We start from the raw sequence: 24,460 nt of genomic DNA on the forward strand, positions 1-24,460 counted from the left end.
AACTCCAAGAAACCTTTTGGGGACAGGAGAAAACTGCCTGATGCTGGGGGATTTCAGCAGCTCTCGCTGTCTGTCTTGAGAAAGGGAAGGATTGAGCGGTGGCTTGATGGCAGTGTGTTAGCACCTTGCTGGGAAAAGGAAATTACAGGGTATGAAATGGCTGTGCAAGGGCTGGGTCTGGAGTGGCAGGCAGAGCCTCGTGGGGAGTACACCTCCGTTAGCTGAAGTTTACAGGGTTGGGAGATGAATGAGTCAGATTGATTTGTTTTGGTTTTTTTTCTGGCCATCAAATTCTGCAAACCTGTGAGAGTTTTGTGGGCTCCCCCGCAAACCTCTGCCTGCCTGCAAGCGCAGGTGAGAGCAGAAAAACAGCCCTCAACCATCTTCTGGAAAGTGCTTTTAGATCCTGTCATAGAAGCCACGGCACAGCGACGATGATTATCTGCTTATAACAGATGCTAGATCAATAGCGGGGTTTCAAGCTACGCTGCAAGGCAATTGACTGCAGAAAGTGTTTCTTTATTGGGGTAAAGCTGGGCTTGCAACGAGCTTGGATTCGCTCTTACATCTCCTGTCTTAAAATGTCACCACCAGCTCTGATGCCTTTCATCCTTTGTGCAGGGAGAGGATGCACATTATTTGTAATTGGACTCTCTACCAGGCAGCAATAGCCGTTTTCATTTTGTACAATGCCTAAGAGAGAGCGAGGGTTTGCCTTTTTTTTTTTCTTTTCCACCCCCCAAACAACATTTAGTGGCAATTTTATTCCGAGTGACTTGGTAACGCTTCCCACTCAGGCGGCGAGGGCTTTGCAGCGATGCTGTAACGTGTGCGGTAAGTGGACGGCATCGATTCGCCAGCCGTCTCGTAACAGAGCGAGTCCTGGCCGGGTGTGTAACACTGCGCCTGTTTGGCTCCTAAATTTAGCTTTTCCAGCATGTCGGCACCGCTGCGAGCCACATAACAGGGACCAAAACTGGGTCGCATCCTCCGGCCTGCCGGCTGGAGTGACACAATTAGGAGCGCTGTCACCTTGAGGGAGAGCCACATCCTTCATCCCAGCACCGCTTCCCTGCAGCCTCCCAGTTAGGGGTGGTGGTGTTTTCATCTAAACCCTCTTTAAGAAGCTGTGCAATGTCTTTTTATGATGTCCTTGCAGGCTGAGCTGCCTGCCGTAGCGGGGGGAGGATCGTGGAGCCCAGCCTGGCTGGGCAGCTGTGAACTGAGATGCTTCATCTGTGTGTCGAGCTGGGCAGGATCTCAGCCCTCGGGGCTCCAGGCGAGGTGGTGGCAATCATTCGAGCAGCTGCCCGGCCACCGTGCGTGGGTACCTGCCAAGGCAGGGTGTGCTTGGGCGGCTGAACCGTTGCCGTGCCCGTTCCTAGCGTGGATTTGGGATCCAGCCGGTATGCGACGTGCCTGCTCAGTGTTTCTCTAAACCGAGGTCAGAATCTGTTTCTCGCCTCACAGTCCCCTATGGATCATGGCCAAGCTGACCCAAAAAGCAACCTTCTTTTTTTAGCTTCTGCAGAATGCTTCTCTAAAAATGCTTCTCCCAGGGCGTTTGTTGTATATACTGGACTTTTCTTGTTTAGTGTTTTAAAAATAAACTGTGGACTGCTGGCAGCCCTGCTGGAATAAGTCAGCACGTGCACAAAAGATGAAAAAATATATTTAAGCCAGGAGTCTTGTTTCCATACACAAGAGGATTACCTGTAGACCCTAGAAGCTGGGAGAGGCCCTTTCCTCTCTGTCCCACTCCATCCCTATCCTGCCATGCTGCTGCTAAACACTTTCTCCTGCTGATGAGGTGCTGTTCAAAGATGTTAGTCTATGAAATGGCAAGTTCATGACCACCTGCATCCCACGGGACAAGGCAAAAAATGCAAAAAAGAAAGTAGTTTGATCTACCCAGACCAGGAGGTGTGGAAGACGGTGGGTCTTCCCGTGTGGCCCTGGGCTTTGGCAGCATTTGTGCGTAGCCTTGGGGCTGGGAGCTGCTGGAGCCCCGAGCGGGGAAACCCATTGCCTCCCCCGGGACATCGGCTGTCCGGGGGCCGAACGGGAGCTTCCCAGGTTGCGTGCCTGCTGCAATCACAGACGTGAGCTGGGTGTTTTCCAGCTGCTTTGACAAAGAAATGCAGAGATACGCAGTCTGCTGGGTGCTCTTGGGAGATTATTTCCGTAAGGTCCGCTGCCCGGCTTCCATCATGATGCAATTGCATCTCCTGCGTGCCTGGAGACTCGTGGTGGGGAGGGAGGCGTTGGGGTTTCATGGATGCTGGATCTGGCTAGTGGCGGGCTGGTGGCACACAGGGTTGGCACCCCAAAGAAAATGCTTCCTCGTTTTCTCTATTTTCTTCCCCCATGATGAACTCCAAGGGGACACTTATCTCCAGTTGCTCACATGGCAGTAGCAAATGGGTAGTAAAGTAGATTAGTAAATCAGTAAAGCAAACCCCTCCTTCTCTTTTCCACCTATATTGTGTCCCCAGTGACACAAGTAGCTGGAAATGGCACTTGGCAGGAGCATCCCACATCCCTGCTCTCTTGAGTGTGAAACCAGATAGTTCAGCAACCCGATGACAGCAGCGCTTGGCGGGCACCGGTTCCTGGTAAATATTAGGAGCCTCATCTCAGTTAAAACAAACAAGTATCCACACTCCCCACAGGGCTGCCTGCCTGTGGCAGCTCCCTTACATTCCCTTTTCTAAGGCATCCTGACAAAGCTTTAAAACCCCAACCTGGAGAGAAATAGTTGATTTTTGGAAGCTGGTGCTGACGTATTACGTTGATGGAGGACATGAGCTATGGAGATAGAGCGTGCCTGGGCAGTGGCTTTGGTTGATACGTTGCAGAAGGATGGGTGCAGCGGTGCACCGGCTGTTCAGAGCAAGGAGCTTTGATTTCGGAGGGTGGCCCTGACCCAGAGGAGGGGCTGTGGAGTGGGGTGAGAAATAGCTCTACCCAGCGAGCTGCTGCCTCATTTCTCTTTTCGCTGCCAAGCCATCCGAAGCTCCGTGCTTGCTCACGTGCAGGGAAAGAGGGGCAACTCTCTTAGGAAATTATGAATTTGGTTGCCAGAAAAGCTGGAAGCCCCAGGCTTGTGCATCTGCGTGTGGCTTCGTCAAACTCCTCCGATCTCCCAGCGAATGTTGGGGTCAGGGAGAGGAAGGCTGGTGGGAGCTCTTGATTTTCCCATGTGTCATTAAAATCATGAACCTCCATGGTGCATTACCTAGTCGTTCGGATTTGGCAATATCTTGCTTGGGTTTTTTTTGCCTTGCAACCCCTTTTTTGTTCCCTCTCTTTACTCCTCCAGACCAGGGATGATGCAGCTGTGGGCTTGTTCTGCAGGTCAGGACGTGCGAGCTGCTGCTTTGTCTGGCTGAAGGGTTTTCACTTGCTGTCTGTGTAGGCACAATCATTTTTGGTGTGATCCTTTTTGCGCTTTTGGGAAGAAAAAGCAGGCTGCGAGCAGCTCACACCCCTGAAGTGGGTGAAATGAAGATGGGTTTTAGCAATTTTCTCTGCCTTTGGCTGTTGTGGGGAAGCCTGACCGTCAGGGCTCACAGAACGCCTTCGTTGCCTCCTTTGTGCGGTGGGAGGTTTGCTCATTATCTGGTTTGTGCTTTGCTTATAAAAGAAGCTGTAATCGTAGCAGCTCCTTGCCATAAAAGCACAAAGACATTTTCAGGGAAGGAAAATGTACATGCAGCTTTTATGATCCTATACAGTACTCCTTCTGCCTACTTTTCTCACCTCCTGCCCTTTCTCCAGCATCAGCTCTGTGCCTGCCTGGTGCTCAGTGTGACCCACTCTGGCTCGAGCCTCTCCTTTGCTATAGAAATGCCCCTTTTAGAAAGAAAAAGTTGAGCATCCTCCTTGTCACTCTTGTTGGGTGAAGAGAAGTGGGACCCCAAATCCCCCCATGTACTTGGATGTTCCTATTCCTGCCCTCGGAGCTGTGTTTTCTGCGGTGAGTCCAACAGCAGATGCTCAGTCGGCAAAATCCCATGGAGGGTTTTGAGCTGGGAAAAAAAACCCTGTCCATCCGTCTGTGACTACAGCGTATACCCATAACAGGACTGGAGTAATACCAAACCAGATCACCTTGGGGCATGTGTGGCTGTTCCTGTTAAAAACTGAATGACCTCAGACAAGATACAATATTTGTAACTACAAAGCATTCCTATTAAGTGCCCTTTCCTGCTTATTTTTACCAGCACATTGTTTTAATGACTGCAGAGTTACTCATTTGATTCCCAAGGCTGGAGAGCAGCAATGAATTAGTTTCATTTCAACACTTTGTCATGCAATCATATTCCAGAGATTGATGTACTCGGAAGCCAAAGCGAGTGCATTGCCCAACTGAATATTACTTTCCTGCCTGCACCCATCAGGTTTTGGTCCCTGGTGCGGACACGTGGGGATCCTTAGCTGGAAGGACTTTCTCAGCCTCCCCCATCCACCTCCATGCAGGGCTCCGGTACAAATGCATGGAGCAAAAGACTGTAAAAGGGTTTGAGCACTGTGTGCAGGGCTCGTAAATGCATCTCAGCGTTGGGCTTTGAGGCTGCAAAAGGGGGAAGAAGCTCCCCTGGGGTGCAGATCACTGGGTCCGGGGATGATTGAGCGTTCGCTCGGCTTTTGGGTTACGTTTCTTGCGTTGAACAAATACCATGGGGCACGTGGTTACACCCATCTAACACCCACAGGAACCCCAGTGATAACACCAGCAAGCCCGAGGGGTTCGATGGTTGTATTTAACCCTTCAGGCTGTTATTACTTGTTGTGCCGCGCGGTTTGAACATCTCATCCCCGAGGAGAGGGGAACAGAGCGCGCGGCTGCCCGCGTTACATAAAGATCAAATTGTCCCTCTCTATTGTTGGCCGTCGGGACGACAGCAGCATCGCAAACATGCGTGTCCTCGGCGCCGTGGGAAATGTTCCCCGGGGAGGCTTAACACGGAACATGGAACGTGATATGTCGAGCAGCGAGAGGACGGGAGGCCCTCCAGCCGAAATCGGCGCTCCGCTGAGCGCGGCCGGTGCAACCAGTACCTCTTTTCCAACGAACTCTCACTACTCTGCGAAGGGGTATTAGATTTCTCTTGCATTTTGTGCTCTGCGAGGCCTATTTATTTTTTTTTTCATCCCCCTTTTGCTGTTCCCCCTCCCGTCACAGCCCCTGGGGGAGCGATGAGCGAGTACACACTGTCCAGAGGATGGGTGTGTTGGGAGTCCTTATTAGCAGACTTATTCCAGAGAATTAAACCCTAATTTCACAAAAGGGCAGCAAGAGAACGGCTGCAGCTCTGGGAGAAGCCGAACCGGCTTTGTGTGTTGTTTGCAAATGGCACAAGAAGTCCTGCTCCGAGGCTGCCAGTCCTGGTCATTGGGGTATTACGACCAAAAGAATAATTGCTGTGTTTCTTTACTATTTAAAGCAAAAATTGCAAAGTAGTTTACAAGGAAACCAGCCATGTCTCCTCTACTGTGCTGTCACTTGTGCCTCCACTTGGTTTTTTTTGGTTTTAGGCAGGGCTTTAAAATGTTCCTAATCATCTTCCACTTCACCTTTTGACAACCCTGCTGCAAAATGTGACTCTGCGACACCAGTCATTGTTTCTCCCTGAATTAATTGTTGTGTGTAATTGCGACCTGCCGCAGGACGCTGTCTTGCTCTATTAAAAAGAGAAATGCTAATGAAGAACATTGGGTACCATATTACAGGAGAGCAAGGCTCGACTCGCTGGGACGTGTACTTGGCGTACTGTTATTGCCAGCCCGGGCAGAAATGGTGTTTCTGTCTCTCATCAGTCACTGGCTAATGATTGTAATTTTTACTTGCTGAGAAACTCTGGATATAATGGACTTCATTAACAGATACATGCGATGCTACCAGACCTGAATTAGGGGGGAGAGAGGAAGAAAACAAACCCTGCGTGGAGGCAATTTTATTATTTATTTGTAGCAATAGGAGTCATCCAGAATTAGTGTCAGATTCGGCAGTGTGGCTAATGAGCTGGGCTGAGCTGGAATCCAAGCAAACCTATTAACGAGAGCAAACGGCAAAGATGATGCCCGGGTCTGAAAACCCTCACATCAAAGGCAAGATCCCAGGCAGCGCTGGGATGGTTTGGCTGCTTTTTCTTCCTCTGCGTGGGGCTGTGTGGTTGTGTGCTGATGTGTTTGCGTCTCGAGAGGCTTCTGCTTGCCGATCACCCTCAGCCTTTCTCCATCCCCTTCTCTCCTGCCAGCTCCTTCTTACTCATACATTGGGTGGACTGGAGCTTCTGATTTAATCTTTAAGACAGCAGAGCCAAAGTATTTCCACTCCCATCTGCTTGAAGAATTGCCTGACTTGCAGTCCTGCAGCATCCAGCTGCGGTTTTCGGTTGCAGGCAGGGGCACATCTGCAGGTGGGGACACGGTGACAGAGCTGGGTGCTCACGCTGGTACCTGAACACGTATCTGCAACTAAATGCAGGTCGTACAGGAGAGCAAAAAGGCACTTGAATTAGCTTCCATCTCCTGTATAGCTTTATATGGTCTCTTTGCAATGAATCAGAGGCTGCAAGAAATGTCAGAGTCGTTAGGTGACCTCAATCTCCTTTTACCTGGAGCCAGTGAAGGCTTGTCTCAGTTCCGCAAGAGGATATTTCTTACATAGGATGCACTTGCTGAAGACTGTCCATTTTTATTCCAGCTAGAATAACTGCTTTTTCATCAGGCTGACCTTATTTGCAACGGCGATAGCAATTTGAACTAGATGTTTGCAGCAATCGTTGGAAAGCTTTGAAGAGCGGGATAGATGCTTTGTGACGAAGATAGAAAGCTTTGTCCCCACATTTAAAACCAAACCTAAGGCGCCAAAGTCTGCAGCGAATTCAGAGGGACTTGACCTCATCGCTATGGATCTGCTGGGATCCAGGGCTTGATTTGGAAATAACGCAACGGAGCGGAGGTGCGAAAATAGAAGGGAAGTCTTAAAAAAAAAAGAGAGGCGTTTGTCTTGTAACGTGGCATTTGTACTGAACGCTTGCTGACAGTGTGGTGCAGCAAAGAGCTTGTCTTTCTAAATCGATGCCAGTTCAAACATTGTCAGTGCTATTGTTGGATCGCTTTGTTTGAAAATGGGTCTTTTGGGTAGACGGCCTGTTTCGGTAAAGCGGCTGTGTGTATTACACTTCAAGCACTTTCCCCGGCTTTGCTTTTTTTAGTGTTGCATGAGTAACAGGAAAAAAAATAAGCAAATACAGCATGTGAGATGGGCAGAATAGTCTCACTCACCCAAGAGACTGACACACACCTTTGCTTCTGGTTGATTTGGGAAGGTGCCTGCTATGGACTGCCTGAGCAAAATCAGACCTGTTTTGCTCAAAGAAAATGCTCTGAGCTTCAGAAAAATGTATGAAAATACGAGGTTTGTGGTTTTCTGGATGGGGACTGTGTGCAATGGATAGCTGAGTGTGGGCCAAGTCATCTGGGCATGGAAGATGAAAAAGAAACTGGCAAAACACTGGGCAAAATGCTTCACCGTCCTGCACACGAGATGCTCATCTGGCAGCGCTGGCCTTCCCTCTGGGCTCCAGCAGAGCCCCAAATACTTGTGCAGGGGGAGCCTCTGCCTTTCCCTAATCTCAGGACTTTAGTTTATTAGGTTGTATTACAGGATAAGAGGGGCTGGGTGGGTCCCAGCTGCTCCCCGTTCCCCCACGCAGCCCATGTCCCTCCCAGTACTTGGCCATCCCCACCGCATCCCAGACTAGGACTGGAAAGGTGCTTCCCCATCCCGTGCTGCGCTCTGGAGAAATCATTATTTCCCAGATATTTTTTCCATGGTCTTTGTTGGCTAGGAGAGCCTGTTTGGGCCGTGCAGGCTGATTCCCTGCAGCTGGAGCGCATCGCCTTTCCCCTGCTCAGTCTTGGGGAGCTGCTCATAAGGGCTTCCTATGTCCACTCTCAAAATTAATTAACACAGCTCATTCTGGGTTACTCGAAATCACCTGCCTTCAGCTTCCAGCTCTTTGGACATAAATCATGAGCTCCTTGCCTTGAGGAGAAACTGTTCAGATTTTGTGTTGGAAATTGCTAGCAAATACAGCCCATATTGCGTGTCATTTTTGTTATTATTGAAGAGGAGAGGAGGTGGCTCATGGAACATCGATGGACCTGGGCTGCCTTGGCATACGTTAAGCAGGGGCTTGTTTTTATTACAACCAGCTAATGAGATGGTACTTTGACAAATCACATAAACACTATTAGAGAAATGAAATTTATTATCTAGCTGTTGATCATGAGTGGATTCAAGGTAAAGGCTCATGTGGAGGTAATCTCAAGGGATGGCTTTGAGGTAAAGCGTACCTAGTCCTTACGAAACCCTTATCTGTTTACCTGCCGGCTTATTTTGTTTCCCCAACTCAAGGCTGTTAGCTGAGGTGACCTGTGCCATTTCAGTCCAATTACTTTCACCGGGGATGGATGCGGGGGGGCCTTTATTTTTTAGGCTAAACTCATACATGGTAGAGGCAGGCTGGGTTTCTTTAGTAGTCATCTTTCCACTTCTAAAGAAGTGGAGCCACTTCTTCTCCCTGAGTCAAAGTGCTCAGACTAGACCCCATTGACCCCCTTGACGGCGGTGCACAGGCTTTGTCGGGGAAAAGTCACTAGAAGAGGCACTCCAGCTTGCTTTTCATCCTCTTAACTCACTCGTTTGGACGATCAACATTGCAGGCAGCGAGGGTTTGTCACGCCGGCTTGTCTCAGCACTGCGGCTCCCCAACCTGCCCCTTGGTTTTGGAGAGGAGCCCGCCCTGCTTTCCTCTTGTAGATAGTTCTCTTCTTCAGCCCCTTGGATGTTCTCATTTTTTTGCAGCCTTTTGTGCTTTCCAAGCCTCCGGTTCCACTGCGAGAGCCTGGAAACGTGTGTTTTTTCCCTCCGTGAAACTCCGTGTCACTTGGGTGTACAGCCCCGTTGTTCCAACTGGCTGTTCTATGCCGCAGTATCGCTGCGTAGCCAGTCTTCATACTGAAACCCTCTCTCTCCGAAACCCCGCTGCTGTTTCTTTTGGCTGGAATAAACAACAACCCCCCTCCATCCAGAGCCCGTGAAAGGCAATGGAAAAGTCTTCCTTGAGTCAAATCGACGCCTTCCTTTCCAAACTGAAAGCCCTTGGCAGAGAGGGATGAGCTAAGCCGTCCTCCTTGGCTGCGGCTTACTGACAGCTGTTATTGCCATCGTACCAGTGGGGAATGGGAAAGGGGAAAAACTAACTGGTGTAGCCTCCTGGGGGAACCTTTCCTGGCCGAGCCAGCCTGTCCCCATCTCTCAGGACACTTGTCAGGTCTCTGCCCATCAGATCGGGGTGCCCGGAGCCTCCGAGCTCTGATGGGAGTCCCTGCCCTGCTCTGGCTCCACGGGCACGGGCTGTCACCTGTTGTCCCCAGTGCCTGTTACTCATCAGCAGTCCATCTCTGGGTCCATCTTTTCTTGGTGCATTACCATAAAAAAGACCTTTACAAGCTGCGTGGGCAAAATCTCCGGCCTGCGTTGCCTTACAGCTCACATGAAACCATTAAGACGGTGCCTGTCTCTTCTAATACCACTTCAGTGTTTTAATTGCATGAACTGGAAGCTGCTGCTCCAGTACTTAGTGGGGGAACTTCGCAGGGCTTTAATCATTTGCTAAAAAGCTTTCAGGCTCCATTACCGTCTTATGGCTCTCTGTAATTGAGTGCCTGTGAGTTGAGAAGCCTTCAGAGAAATAACTCGGTCTCTAGATCAGGTAGTCCAGAGCCGCCGCGGCTCTTCCCAGCGCAGGCAGGAAGCAATTAAACAAAGTGGAGCCTGTCAGGGTGCTGGCAGGAGCTGGCAGCCTGCGACCGGCTCCCCCAGGGTTCTGTGGTGGCAGGAGGGACAAGAAGGTGGTCTCATGGTCCCCCCAAGTGCCGGCTTCTCCTCCTGCCTCTGGAAAGTGTTCAGCTGGGGACAGCTCAGCCTGATTTCCCCAGGCAGCTCTGCAACGCCAGCTTGCCATGGTTTAGTGCTTGCCCGGTGGCACCCAGTCCCAGCCAGTCCTGGAGCCGGCGCCCACCTCGGCTGCACCCTGCAGACGGGTCCTGGGCCATGGGCTGCACTGGGAACGACAGGGATGAGCAGCAAAGGGACCCCGAGCAGTGCTGCGGCGGGACGGAGGGGCTGCAGCAGGTAGGGCTGGATTTGGGATGAGGGCTTGGGGAAGGCTGGGTGACGGCTTGGATGGGCAGAGGTGGGGACGATGCTCCCGCCCTGCCAAAGGGATGACATGTGGGATTAAGGCTGCTGTATGATCAGCTGGCCCCAGCGGTGGAGCGCGGCTGAGAACTGGTGGCTCATAACATGTAAGAGGTGGTGGATGAGGGATGCACGAGAGACTGGCCCGCTAAAAGCTGGAAGAGGGAAGATACCCGTTGTCCTCCTCATCTTGGGAATCACGGCAGATGGACGCGTACCGACCAGCGATGGGCGTCACGGCGGGTGCAAGGGAGTCACCGCAGCCCTAACGCACCGCTGCCTGCCTGCCAAGCCCTGGCCACCGGCTAAACCTTGTGGGTTTAGGGCACCTTCCCGGGGCCACGCACCCACCCGGGGCTGACCCGGGGCTCATCGGCAGCACAGGGAAGGCGGTTCTGCTGATGGGTGCTTCGTATCCCCGCCACTGCTGCACCGGGAACGTGACTGTGGGGAGGTGACGGCTAATTGCTGCAGCGAGTCAAGGACTGTTTAAGCAGCTAATTAATTCCTCCTAATCAGCCCTTGATCTGTTGAAAACTGCATGGCATTATCTCCTCTGCTGCAACACCTTGATAATTCCTGTCTGAATGGCCTTCACGGAGAACATATTTAAATAAACTCAATAGAGATTTCAGACAGATAGCAACTATAATTACCAGCTTGTACAAATTAAACCGTGGTTTGTTCTGTTCTTTTTCTCCTGCCTTTGCTGCCCAGAGCTCCTGCTAATCATGTTCTTGCTGCCAGTGGCACACCAGTCCCTGGGGCGTTTTCTGCACATGCCTTCGGAAAGCTTGTGCCGGTGCCCGGTGCTGGGGTGGGTGCTCGGCGGGCTGGTGTTTTGGATGAGGCTGCACACGGGCACATGCCAGCCTCGGCTGGTGTTGTTCCTGTGCCAGGGGCTCGGTGCTGTGCCGGCGAGCGGCAGGAACGGCACCTGGACACCCCTCGGGGCTGCCATGCACGATCCTCCCCAGGACCAGCCCTGCAGTTTTCCCTCCCGTCTCTCCTGAGGTTTCCCCTAGAAAAGCAGATTTTTTCTCACCTAGGAGCAGCACGAGCACTCGGACATTTGCCTTGAGTGACCACAGGAGCCCAGGCTGGAGCTTTCAGCCTGGCCACGGTGTTCAACCGGCACTATCGGCAATTCCCTACCGGCACGTGGGCAATAAACCGTCTGCGCTAAGCGGTGCCGACTGCAGAGGGGCTCGAGCACGGTTCGTTAGGAGGGATAAGGTCAGACCACCCTCACTTCTTCCGTGGTCACTTGGACAGCCAGAAAGGCTGGCTTCTCTGGCATTCGGCAAAGGTCAACCAGCCCCAGCGCTCGCAGGCGGGCAGTGGACGTGCATTTACGTTGCAGCCTGCTCTGCTGCCGGGTCTGTGTTGGTTCTGCTTCCCTGCTTGCTCCCGGGAGCACCACAGTCAGAGTTTGGGTGCTCGGGTGTATCTTTTTCCTCCCTGTCTTTTAGATAAATGCAGTAGCTGCAAGCAGGGTTGTTTTCCAGCATCCAAGCAGTGACAGAGAACGTCATTACATTTTAATGAGGGATTCCAGTGAATCAGAAAGGAAAAATGGATTTTTCATAACAGGGGAACAGGTCGGTGCTTCTGGTCCTCGCAGGTGAAATAAGGGTAACGTCAGGTTTGCTGCCCTTTCATCAGGTTATGGGCTAGGCAGGGCACGTCTACCCCGACGGGAGATGCTCATACGGAGCCAGCTAAGTCCAGAGTCAGGGTTTCTCCTGCCCCAGCGCCCGCAGGAGGATGTACCCCCACGGCTGGCCTAGGAGAGGCCAGACTGAAGGAGAAAGTTAAAAAATTTGCTCAGGTCAGTTTTGTCCGAAGGGTTTTTTTTTTCTACTTAGGGCTGAATCATCCGTGCATCCAGGGCTCACCTTACCCACGCGCATCTTCTTGGGACTGGGGCGCAGACATGCCCTGGGGAGCTGATTGTTCTTCCTCTCGGCTTTTCATGAAATTTCTGACTTTTGGGTCCCTTGGTGGGCTGCTTCCTAGACCCCACATGATGGGGCAAAATCCTTCATGATGGCAAATACTGCAAGGCAGGGATGGTGAAGGTAGCGTATCCTATTCACTGCCATCTTTTCTACAGCCCAGACTTGGGCACTGGATATTTTTATGCCAACAGTTTGGCCAGGGCAAGAGCATCCCCAGAAGTGGGCAGAGCATACCCCTGAGTGGGTGATGGGTCCAGGATTTCCTGGGATGAGGGCACAGCCCCTCCGTCCTGCTCCCTGGAGAACTGGGAAGCAGCCGCTTGCCTCAACCCTCCGGTGCCTCAGTTTCCCTTGGGTTGAAGGGAGCTGCTAATCCATCCCAGCCTCCCAGGCATGCCTCAAGGCTCAATTCACTCGTGCCCACACCGTCTTCTTCAGATACTATGGCAATGGGGCAATGTGAGGACGTAGATCGGCTGATTAGCATTGAGATGCAAAATGTCCCTTAGACCTGAGCCTTTGGGCTATCTGGTTTCCTTCCCCATCTCTGGGGCGAGCCAGATAGAGAAATGGAGTCACGCAAAACAGCACAGAGTCTCTATTTCAGAGCTGGGGTTGAGCAAATTAAAATGTAGCGTGTTCAAAAGCCAGCTTCCCTGGATGGCAGACAAAAATAATCAATTTCCTTGAAACAAATACTAAATATTAATGAGAGGCAATGGTCTGCCATGCACACAGAGCTGTAAAGAGCATTTCCTGTTGATCAGCTGTGGAGACAGGTTCTTGAGATGAAATTGCTTTTCGAATGGTTATTTGTGGCCCTTCTCGAGGTGGCTCGGAAAGGTTTGCCTGCCCAAAAAAAGAAAACTCAGAGCATTTCCATTTTGCATCTGGGCAGCCACTGGGAATGCGTGCTGGTGCTTTCATTTTTGTTTACGCACTTGCCCAAGCGGTTGGGGAGATGGCTCGGTTCAGTTATGTAGAAATCAGCCCTGAATTTACGTAGAGGAGGCGGCGATTCCCTGGGAACATCAGCCGGCTGTGTCTGCCCCCGACGAGCGCCGAAACGGCCTGCCAAAGGCAGAACATGGGACCCAAGAGCACTCCCCGGCTTTGCAGCCACATCCGCTTGTTGATTTATTTCAATAACGAGCATTGGGGGAAACATTAAAAAAATTACTTACAGCCCTCACCAAGTATCCTAAAGTGAAAGCAGAGGGCTGGGAGCTTTGGAAAAGGAGCCTTGAATTTTTCTATTGCTTTGACCCTTGGGTAAGTCAGGAAACTTTGTATTAACTCCGTTTCCAAACTTGGAGGTTGGAAGAAAAATAAAAATGCATCCTTCTCTCCCTCACCGGGACACACAGCCGTGGCGTGGGGCTTTTCCTCCCCGACGCCGTGCTCGCCTGCGGGCAGCACGGTGCTGGCTTTGGCTGGGAAGGCAAACAGCAGACTGGGAACGGCTGCAGCCCTCCCCAGGAGGCCACTGGTCTCAGCCCTGCCGTGTCCCGCACACGGCCACGGAGGATGCTAAAAGCGTTCTGCATCCGTCATGCAGTAAATAATAACACATCAGCTCATGATTTTATAAAGCCATTAAGCCAGCTGCGTAGCCATGGGTCGAACGAGAGCTAATATTAGCTAGAAATTACTAAAATTAGAAAATTAGAACTGAGCCAGAACTAATTAGTTGTTCAAGGAATAGAACCAGAACCGGAACAAATTAATTGTTGCTGAAATATTGCCGCGGGGCCTGGCGGGCACCGCCGCTTCCAGCCCCACGCAGGCTCCCGCTCTGCTTTGCTCGGGATGACTCCCGCGTGGGCTCAGAAAAAGAGCCCGGGGTCCCATCTGAAGGCTGTGACAGCTAAATAAAAGTTGGCGTCTCGGTCCCAGCCGGGGAGTCGGCAGCGACGTGATGCAGCGTGAGTTGGGCTGTTGCTGGGAGCGATCCCAACGCAGCCGAGCCAGCTGGTGCCCCCAAGGGCTCGGAAACGCGTCCCCTCGCCCCGCTGCGCTCTGTCGTTGCCCAGATATGCTTTTCTAAAGGCAAGGGTAATTACGAGGCCGCCTTGATGGCTCCCAGAGGCACACGGGCTCTCCCCTCTGATCCCGGCGACGCTGCCTTCTCTTTCAGCTTCAGCTCTGCCGCCGACTGAGAGGCTTTTGCGAAGCTCTCGAAGCGAACCAGGAGCTGCTATCTGTGCAAACGCCGGCAGAATAATTTCCAGGGAATTAGGAAGTCGGTACAGATAACTGGCACGTGGCTGCATTTTTCCATCTGTGATTCAGTCACCTGTACGGTCACTTCTTTTTACTTTCCAAAGGTGGTAACTCACCCTATATTTCTTTTTCCACTCTCTCAGCATTCAAACAGCGGCTCCCATTTTAGCAGCAGCATGACGCACGGTATTTTAAATTCAATTTAGAATACAAACTATTTATACCAGCCAGAAAAAGGCAGTGAAGCAGCTCTCTCTGTCATGAGTGGATTTGTAATTTCAGAGCAATCATTGCATAACTAATTGAATCAGCTCTCAGCATGTGAGATCAGTGCCCTGCTTATCAGAGGTTTTCATCGTTCTCCCCTCCCGAAGCCAGCAGTCCCCCTCCACCAGCAGCACTTTGTGCTTCTGCATTAGCCTGGGAAGAAAGCGGGACCTGCAAAGCTGCCTTTCTCTGCTCAAATAGAGCCAATAAATTACCAAATACATTCAGAGTAGATGAATAGCTGGGTTGCAGGTGCCTCCCAAAAGCTGCCCAGGCTCCATGCGAGGGAGTGAAGTGCGTTTGAAGCTAATGAAGTGCCAGCCGTGTCTGAGAAGCAAATTGGTGCCGAGATGTTCTGCTAACTCCCACCTCTCGCTTCATTGCCCAGGTGTGCCCTGCTTGGCTTGAACCGAGGGTCTGATCCAAACCCCAGGCATGGCACCTGGAAGTGGAGCCTAAAAAAAGGCAATAAATACAGCGACAGCTTTCTGAGGGGTACAGGAAAGGTAGAAAACAGAGTAGCTATAAGGATTTTCATCGGCTTGGGAATGAGGGTCCTGGATTTGGTGACTTGGGTGGGTGCAGTCCTGCAGATTTTGGGAGCAGCTCCAGCCACCTGCATTGCAGCAGCGTCCCGGGTTGAGAGGGCACCTCCTCAGCTGCGAGGTGTTTTGGGCAGGAGCCCATCAGCTTCTGCAGAACGCGGAGCTTAAAATTGCAGCCAGAGAAAAGCGTGCTGTAAAGGATGCTGATGCCTCCCTGGAGATGCTGCCTGCGTACGTGTGAGTCCTGGGCTGTCACTGATGTGCTGTATGGGTTGCATTGAGACAACCGTGCAGGGATGGGTGAGGAGTGCAGGTGAGCCCTTAATGGCTACAATTGCTGAGTGCTAACGAAGACCAGCTCGTTCAGCCTGTACAAGTGGAAGCAGTTCACTGGGTGAAGCTGGTAGATCTTGTCTGGGGGAGGAGTGCTTGCAAACTTTTCTGGAAGTGAGCAGGGAGGGGGTTGTTCCTGTCAGGCATAATCCCTACAGCTGGATGTAGGAGATGATGGAGCCCAGAAAATGAGAGCTGGGTGTCCTTGTGATCCATCCCTTACTCAGGGATCTGTTTTCCTTCCAGGAGAACAATACCAGGCTCCGTGGCAGGAGCCTGTTGGCTTTGGAGGCCTGGGGACAGCCTTAGCAATGCTCTCAGCCTTGTTGGACACATGTTGTTCAAGCCACATATTCCCCAAAACTGATGTGTAGGGGTTTTTGGTTTTGTTTGTGTCTTTTTTTAACATGAGCCTGTGCCTCGGTGCTGCTGGCTGGCCTGGAATGCAAGGACATATGCAATGCAAGCACTAGCAATGCACGGGCAATGCAAGCACTGGTAGGGGCTGGCATGGGTAGGAGAAAGAGCTTTCATCCCCAGGCTTGGTTTAAGCTATGTCTCATCAGTGGCCTCCGCTTGCTTCTCGCACAAAGCCACGCAGACGGTGTGCGTCCCCCGGCGTGGGGCCGAGGCCGTGGGATTCACGCTCCTGGGGCAGCACGTGCCCAGGCACCTCCAACCACCCGCTTTCTTTTCTGTTGTCTCTTCAGGTAGCCAGATGGGAGCACAAAACGCGAGCGCTCAGCCGAGTCTTCGGCTCTCCACGTGCTGCCTGCTACTGCCTGGGCGCTGTTATCCTGATGCTTAACTGTGTGCGGAGCCATTGGTAAGGAGCTAACCCTACTGCTATGTGTCGATGCGAAGAAATGCCCCTACAGGGTGGGGGGGATGAGGGATATTTGCTCTGCGGCGCTGGATCCAGCCCCAGCGTATTGCTTTTACGTGGTTGGATACCTTCAGCCAGCAGCAGATTTATTCCAGGATTTGTAATAAAGACAAAGGATGCGGCAGTGTGGCCAAAGCCATCAGTGTCAACAGCCGTTGAGTGTCGCAGGCTTCCTTGCTCTGCTCTCTGGGGGCAGTTTCCCCTGCCCTGAGAGCAGCACAGGTGACAGGAGGGCTGTTTGCACAGGATGGATCATATTTAACAGCAGAATTTTTTAATTTTCTCGTAAAAATCATAAACAAAATTAAAACTGCCTTTAAGAAGCCACAGTTTCCTGTGTAAAAGAGCAGGATTATCTGTGCAGTTAGCAAGCAGTCTCTTTAAACTCTTATCTGTGATCTCTTTAAATACCACCTGTGCTAGCTAATAGTATTGTATGACTGATACACCGTACACCATGGGAATACGTCCTTTGACGTTCTGAGTGCAGCAGAGAGGTTTACTGCAGAAGATTTCCTCAATGCCAGCAATTTATCTGCGATCTGGTAGGCTTTATCTTCAGCGCTGTTAGGAGAGACAGACTCTCTTACTAAATTCCCAGATTCAATTATGCCAGGGTCAGAGCTAATGGGTTGTTTAGTACTTTAGGTAATTTCCCAGGTGCAGAGATCTCAGGCTGGAGTTTGCACATGTATTTAAGAGCTTTGCCTTCCTGGAAGTGACACCAAGACCTGCCCTTGCCCTTCTGCATTTGTCCCAGCTACTGCTTATTGCAGAAACTGTAAGAAAGCTTGCAATGAATGGGGCTGTAATTGAATGCAGGCAGTGCAGAGGGAATGTGTGTGTTCTGCTGATGTCTTAGTGTCACAGTGGGCTTGGATTTCGCTGGGGAATGTCTCGGCAGTCTCTTGTACAGATGACATAGTCACTTGTTGTCTGGGAAGCAATGCAAAGCCTTGTGCCTGCTTTTAATTAAAAACACAGCTGATAGAGAGACAGTCTCTGTTCCTAGTGGTCCTGCTGGCTCCTGGGTCAGCAAGGATCTCTGGGTCACGGTGAGGCACTGATGGGGAACTGCTGGGAGAGCCAAAGAGACCTCATCTGTCCCAGCACTACATCACATTTTCCCCCTACAGACCCCTCAGTGCCCTACCAGGGCCAGCATTGCTGGCTGTCTTGGCTCTGCTCTATGTCATGAGTTTGTGAGTGCTGTGGGGCTCATTGGGGGTGGCTCTGCCTGCGCAGCCCGTGAGTTGGGTCCTGAAGGAAAGAACAAGGTCAATCCAGGGGGCTGGAAAAGCCTCATTTGGACCTTGGTTTTGGAGGAGAGGCTCTAGAAGATGGGGCAGCTCAGCCCCAGCAGAACACGGAGGAGATGCCAGCCCACCGTGATGGGCCAAGGCCATTTCAGATGATTGGAGTGTGAAGTTTATTTTGCCTAGGTGTTTCAACGTGGTTGGGTATTCTCTTACCTTTCCTCGGCACTGAATTTGGCCCGAGTGATGGCTAGCAGGTTTTGGAGGCTGTTCAAGCAAGGCAAGCCCTTTACTGTGGGAGTGATGGGATGGTTTCAAGGTGGACATCAGAGCAGCAACTCTGCTGGAATTGCCCTGAAATGCAACTGGGAGACTCCTTGCCTCCATTCCCAGCACAGTGAGCCCTCCACGGCTGCCCAAGGTTTATTCCTCGAGCCTGGAGAGGTTGTGCTGTTTGGGAAGGATTCATCCTGCCCCTTGCCCTTGCATGAAGGTATCAGCCAGCTCCAAATCGGGGTTCAGCTGGCCAGAGGGGGTTCACAGGTCATACGACCCGGGCACTGTCATCTCTCTGGCCAGCGATGGCAGGAGGGACGCTCTTGCAGTTTCGCTTTTCCCTTTATTTTATTTTCCGAGTGCACTGATGAAAGCAGGTTTTCTGCTCCTCAGCCCCGTGGAGGCAATCCAGCCGGCAAAGCGCAAGCTGTGCCTTGCGCTTCGGCTGCGCGCGGTGGTCAGGGTTGCTTGCGCAGAGCGTGCTGGCTGCTGATAGCGAGCGAAAAGGCAGCCTCAGGGGGTCCTTCCACCCCCAGTGCTGCAATCCAGCCTTTAAAACTCCTCTCTGCGTGCTTTGGGGACTTTTTGTGTTGGTGGGGGCTGCCAGGGAGCTGTTGAGGAGCCCACGGGATGTCTCTTTTGTTTTTAAAAACCTGCTTCCTTTTTTCAGCTGAATTTTTGAAAGGCTCCAAGCTGGAGGCGGAGGAGGGGAGGGCAGAGCAGAGAGAAACTTTGCGAGTGGGTTGGCATTGCAGCTAAAAGCGCCCGGGAGCTGGGCTGCGCGGTTGCTTCGTCGCCCACCCCACGCAGGGGTCTCTGCTGTGGTCCTGTCTCCAGTTCAGCACCGTGATGCTCTCATGCAAGCTTTGCTCCGAAGGGATAGCTTGGGTGTAAGAAGAGGAATGTCTTGTGCTCAATTAAGCAATTAGGTGCTTCCCAGCTCTGAGCTTCGTTATCAGCCTTGGCTTGCTTCTGAGAAGCAATCCAGAATGACCTGTGACCAGGGGGGGACCTGCTTAGTCAACTGCACAAGACAAGCATGCTTAATTGCTTTGGTGCAATGATTATTTTCATTACAGCCATGTTCTTTCTGCAAGAAACAGGGAACTTCCATCACTGAGGCTCTTATCTGTGAAAACAATTCCTGAACTTTTGAACTACCTACGCTGCATGTGCTACCCCAGCGGTTTATGACGGTTATCTGTGTGACACGGGACGTGACAACCTTCCCTGTCCTCCAGACTTACGTCCAGTGTCACTCTCTCCTGCCTTACCACGTTGTTGATATCTTTCCCTGCATCAGCTCTACAATGAGCCGCTGGCACTGCCTTTGAGCCCTCCTGTGCTCCCTTTTGCGCACCCTGGCAAACTCCCCTCGGGGCAGGCGTGTGCAAGTGGTTTTGTACTCGGGGAGCTTATGAACTTCCCACCTTGAGGGTCTCGGGGTGTTTGCCTGAGCTGTAAAGGCAAGACCCACATGTACACCCTGAATGAGGGGGGTTGCGGAAGCGAGGGTCTCGGGGTGCCTGGGGCCACGAGTGAGCCCCGCAGAAGCTAAGCGAGAGCAGTGCCTTTGGCAACGCGCTCGGTGGGTACCACGCTGCCAGCTGACATGAAGTCCTTCGTTGATGCCACCCACTGGGTATTGTCTCCTGCATGGATGGGCTTCTCGCTTGAAGCTGATGCTTCCGAGAAAATTAATCCACCCTGGGACGGGATTTTGCACAGGGAAGGGTTTGTTTATTATTGCCAGGTAGTGCCTCTCAGCTTTATGGTCAATGCTGTTTAATTTTGTGAGCTAGTACCATGAACGAGCATGGTGTAAACGGTATCGATCTGAGAACCACGTGGCCTTTTGTGCAGAAGCGACCAAGTTTGATGATGGGAATTGAGTGTGGCCTGAAGGAGCCGATGTCCCCTCTGAGCCACGCTGCCAGCAATCTCTGATGGGTGTCTGGGAAAAGCCCCAGGTGGCCCACAGCACCTCCTGCCCCACCGGCACGGCTGCTGGGCATCCAGATGAGGAAACTGGGCAGCTGAGATGCAAGGCGGGGGGGGAGAAGCTGCCACAGCCCCCAGCTGACCTAAATAACATGCACACCGGCGCTGGCAGGAAAGCGAAGTCATTATTGGCAAAAGAAGCTGTGAAGATGATGACTGGGCTAACAATTTTGCCAGTGGTATCGGCAGGACGATTTTAGCGTTGTTGGAGTTGCTGTTTTCAAGTGAACAAGATCTTTTGTTGCAGTGTGTGCTGCTGGGCACCACCGGATGGTTTTACCCCTGTTGCCTCCTTTTGCCGAGAGGAACAAAACCTCAGGCGTGGGGGACAGACCGACGTCCCGCATGGTAAGCACGGCACCTTGCAGCGGCAGCTGCTGCCTCCGAAACCCTGGCCGCCTGCACCACCGCTGCTTCCTCGCTGCCTGCCATCCCTGGCCCAGTTCTGCCCCAATTGCATTTGCCAGCCCCAGTTTCCAGGCTAATTTTTGGGATCAGGCAAAGGGAGCACTGCTGGGCTGCTCCCAGCAGCGACCCAGTTTGCCGGACGACTTCTTTGCCCTCCTTTGCGGGGAAAGGATTACAAAATATGCTTGCTGTGGGCCACTGAGAGAGGCTTAGAGACCTAAAAAGCTCAGCTTCTCTCTCAGTATGGTATTTCCAGGTTTGTTTCGTGCTCCGCGCGGCCTTTGGGGATGTATTTTGGGCTGTGGGTTTGATAAGTTTTCTGGTCTTGCAGTTGCCGTTGTCTGGTTGAATAAATCGGTGCCTGTTTGTGCAAACCTGGCTGCATGTCCTCTCTGTGTCTCAGCAAGAGGACCTGCAGCTGATTTCTTTCACTCCCGCTTTCTTCCTGTGAGCCCACTGGTGTGATGTCATCCCCATGCTTCAGTTCCTTTTTTGAGTGTTTTTTCCAGTTCAGGTGGTTTTACGTGGTAAGCTTAAAAAAGGGTAGATTCAGACTAGATACAAGGAAGAAATTCTTTTACGATGAGGGTGGTGAAACACTGGCGCAGGTTACCCAGAGAGGTGGGAGATGCCCCATCCATGGAAACACTCAAGGTCAGGTTGGTCGAGGCTCAGAGCAACCTGATCTAGTTGAAGATGTCCCTGCTCATGGCAGAGGGCTTGGACTAGATGACCTTTAAAGGTCCCTTCCAACCCAAACCAGTCTATGATCCCCACAAAGCAGCAGTAACAGCTGAGTGACAGAGCAAGTGCATCTCTGTTTTGGGATGGGTGGGTGGAACAACACCCGCTGCCTTGTTTTCCCCGTGCAAAACCCTGCGGCACGCTCTGGCAGTTGTGCAGCCCCGCTGCAGCCACTGCGGCTGCTCCCACCCTGCCAGGAATTGGCCAAATCTGCCAATTTGGCCAGAGCAGAGCTGATGGATTTGGGTTTTTCCCTGCTGGGGTGGAGGATGGGTTCCTCTGGTATCATGCTTCACACTGGAAAGCGTGGGGAGATGTCAGGGGAAGCCCCGTTTTCCCAATTTCCACTTGCCAAAGCTGGGGGCACCTTCCAGCCCCCCCCTCCCCACTGATGACAGGCATCCTCGTGATAGCAGCTGGATATGTGATTAAAGTAGGTTGCAGTCCACCCACCCTTCCCCTGTGCTGGTAACAGGGATGCTCCTCACCATGGCAATTGCTCCGCTCTGCCCATAAAGCATTTCCAGGTACTGGGACAAAGCATGGCTTTAATTGGTGTCCTCTTGGGTACCGAGCTGGGCCGCTGCCTTGTCGTGCAGCCAGAAATAAATGCTGTAACAAACGTGACTCAGAGGCACATGGTGAAAGGGACTGCTTTCATGACAGATTGGCTGCATGACTGGCTCCCCTAGCAGGGGGGGATGGCCAACACCTTGTCCTCCCCCTGGCAGGGAGGGTGAAATGCGGCGCGGTGAGGCTCCTCTGCCACCGAGGAGCAGTCGCGGATGCCAGAATAATTGACGGCTCCGTGCTGCTTGTCATGGCCCAGCATCATAAATGCTTAAAAGGTTTATTTACCAATTCTGAAAACTCCTGTGTGCATCATGTTTAATGCAAATAGAGAGTGTGTTTAGGAAGATATAAAACATTACTAGAGGGAAAGGCAGTCCATTATCTCCGTGCAAACACCTCCCTCTCTAGCTGTAAGCCAAACAGCAGGGGACCGAGCAAGACATGCTGATGAGGATAACTAATGCAGGCCTATCCGACCATGAAAAGGAAGGATGGGATCATCTGGAGCAGGGGAGACGGCTTTGCCAAAACAAACCACATCACGTGCTGGTTGCAAAACCTCCAAGGCTGATTTGCAGTCAGCCAGTTCACGCTCTTGAAGCCACCTTTGTTATTCTCGTGCTCCAAGGCCAAGTCAGGTCACTAGCATAGGATAGAAGAGCCTCAAGGATGTAAGATAGCACGAATCCAGCTCATCCGGAGTGAGAAGCAGCCTCCGAGTGCTGTGCTCTAGCTGTACCTTTCGCTGCTCTGCCATCTCTTTGCTGGGAGCTGGGATCCGGGCAGCGGCCGGCTCAGTGTTGCTCTCCCAGACCTGCTTCCCCAGGGATCAGCAGCAGCGGTTTTTGATTGCTGTGAGATTCCTTCCCGGTACTAATGCCCTGCAGAGAGGTCCTGGCCAGCTGCAGAATCAAACCCCCAATGCTGTGAAAAGGCATTAGCATCTTCCTCTGTGGGAGCAAATTGCTCCAGAGCATCCCCGGGGATGTCGTGTTGTGATTTGAGAGCACGGCCAGACCAGGGTTGCTCAAGGCACATCCTTGCAGGGGGATTGCTTTCTTCCCAATCCCAGGCAGTGCTGGCAGCAGGGATGTGGATTTGGGCTTCCTCATAGGGGAGACTTGTGTCATTTAAAAATAAATACCAGGGAAAACGTGCAAAAGGTTGTGCAGCTGCTGCTGCTTCATGTTGCAGCCAGATTCGTGTGTTCCGATCAGTAATGATTTTAAGCTAAACCACCGTCAGCTTGGTGAGCGCAGGGAGGTGTGCTGGGTGCTGGAGGAGGACCAGCCCTGGGGACGTTACATCGCCCGGGGCCACGCTGTTGTTCCTCTGCCTGTGCTCTGCTCCCCGGAAAAGGGAATTTCCCTGTAATTTCCAGTGTGGCAGGGCAGAGCGTAAATCACCAAGATGCTGTGTTCTTGCTCGCTCCCGAGCACGTTACTTTTATTCTGTGTTTTGTTTCCTTGCTCCAGTCCAAAGTGAAGATTGAATGGCTTGCTCTGGGGTCCTAAAAACTCCCTGACAATAGAAAACCTGGTAGGAACGAGCTCCAGGGAAAACAAAAAAATATCATCCAGGTCCCTAAACCATGAGGTTTAAAATATCATCCTGGACTTTGCTTGGTGCCTGTAACTTGCCATCTGGTCTTTGAGCCTTCGAAAGGTGCATTTCCAGCTGCTTGTCCATCAGGCGGGACTGTCCCTCTCAGCTTTCATTTGGGCAACAGAGAAAATCCAGGAATTTGCAGGGTTTGGGGAAGCTGGACAGCAGGGGGAAAAAACTCTCCCAAGCCCTACAGGTAACGTCATGGAAGCATTTTCCAGCCGAGGAGCCTGGGAGAGCGGGCAGGAGCAGCTCTCTTGGCCTGGCCCTGGCAGGCAGCGGTGGCAGGAGGCACGGGAGAGCTGTTATTCCACTTGAATTTCAGCCTCCAGGGTGCTCATTAAAAAAAGACTCAAAGTTTCCTACCTCATGTGTCAGCAACATGTGGAGAAACACTGTGTATGGCTCTGCGGGTCTGTTATCTCCTCTTGCTATTCTTAATGGGCATCTTTTTTTAATCACGGTGTTGTCTTCTTTGTAGTCGTACGTTTGTATCGGAGCTATGTGAGATGCTGAGCCTGCCAAGCCCTGCTCCGGGCAAAGTTCAGGGGGCTGAGGGGAGGGTTCACAATTATTCCACTTCACAAACGAGTGTTTGGAAGGTCAGACCTGAAATGCCTGAACAAGCCTGGAGCTGAGAAGCTGCGTTCGCACTTGAAAATGCGTGTCTCTAGTATTTTCCTTTCGCCATTCCAGTCCTCCCCCTGACTGTCAGGCGTCAGCCGTGAATCACTCCTGGGCATGTGGCTAACACATGAACGCTGCAAAATATTTTGATGGAGAGAAACGGGGGTGGAGCATGAGATAGATAACCCAGCCGATTGTTCCCAACCCTTCAAGTCCTGTGCCGAGGCATCGCAGCCTCCAGCATTTGCAAGGACGTCTTTCCCAGAGCTCCCGGTCATGATAAAACCTGGACTTTGGCAAGCGAGGCAAAGCTTTTGATATTACAGTTCAGCGGGGTTGGTATTTCCACGAGTGAGTAAGGGTTACAAGTAGAAATAGCTGCCCCGGGTCAAGCCCTGGCTGCTCACAAGACTTTGGCTCCTTGCTTCTCCTGTTGGGAAGTTGAGTAGATCCAGGTGGAAAGAGGGACCTGGTGA

At 51.9% G+C, this 24,460-nt stretch overlaps 1 protein-coding gene across 4 annotated transcripts in view; it reads left to right on the plus strand.

The window, feature by feature from the left end:
- The window catches only part of PEMT (phosphatidylethanolamine N-methyltransferase), a 44,498-nt gene that overhangs the window by 8,064 nt on the left and 11,974 nt on the right, over nt 1-24,460 (plus strand). For all 4 annotated transcript variants that reach the window (XM_075058423.1, XM_075058424.1, XM_075058422.1 and 1 more), the window contains exon 3: nt 16,319-16,434. In XM_075058423.1, the coding sequence (XP_074914524.1) occupies nt 16,319-16,434 (116 nt within the window). The remainder of the gene's footprint in view (nt 1-16,318; nt 16,435-24,460) is intronic.

This window comes from Buteo buteo, chromosome 27 (genome assembly GCF_964188355.1).
Source record: "Buteo buteo chromosome 27, bButBut1.hap1.1, whole genome shotgun sequence".
Taxonomy (NCBI): Eukaryota; Metazoa; Chordata; class Aves; order Accipitriformes; family Accipitridae; genus Buteo; species Buteo buteo.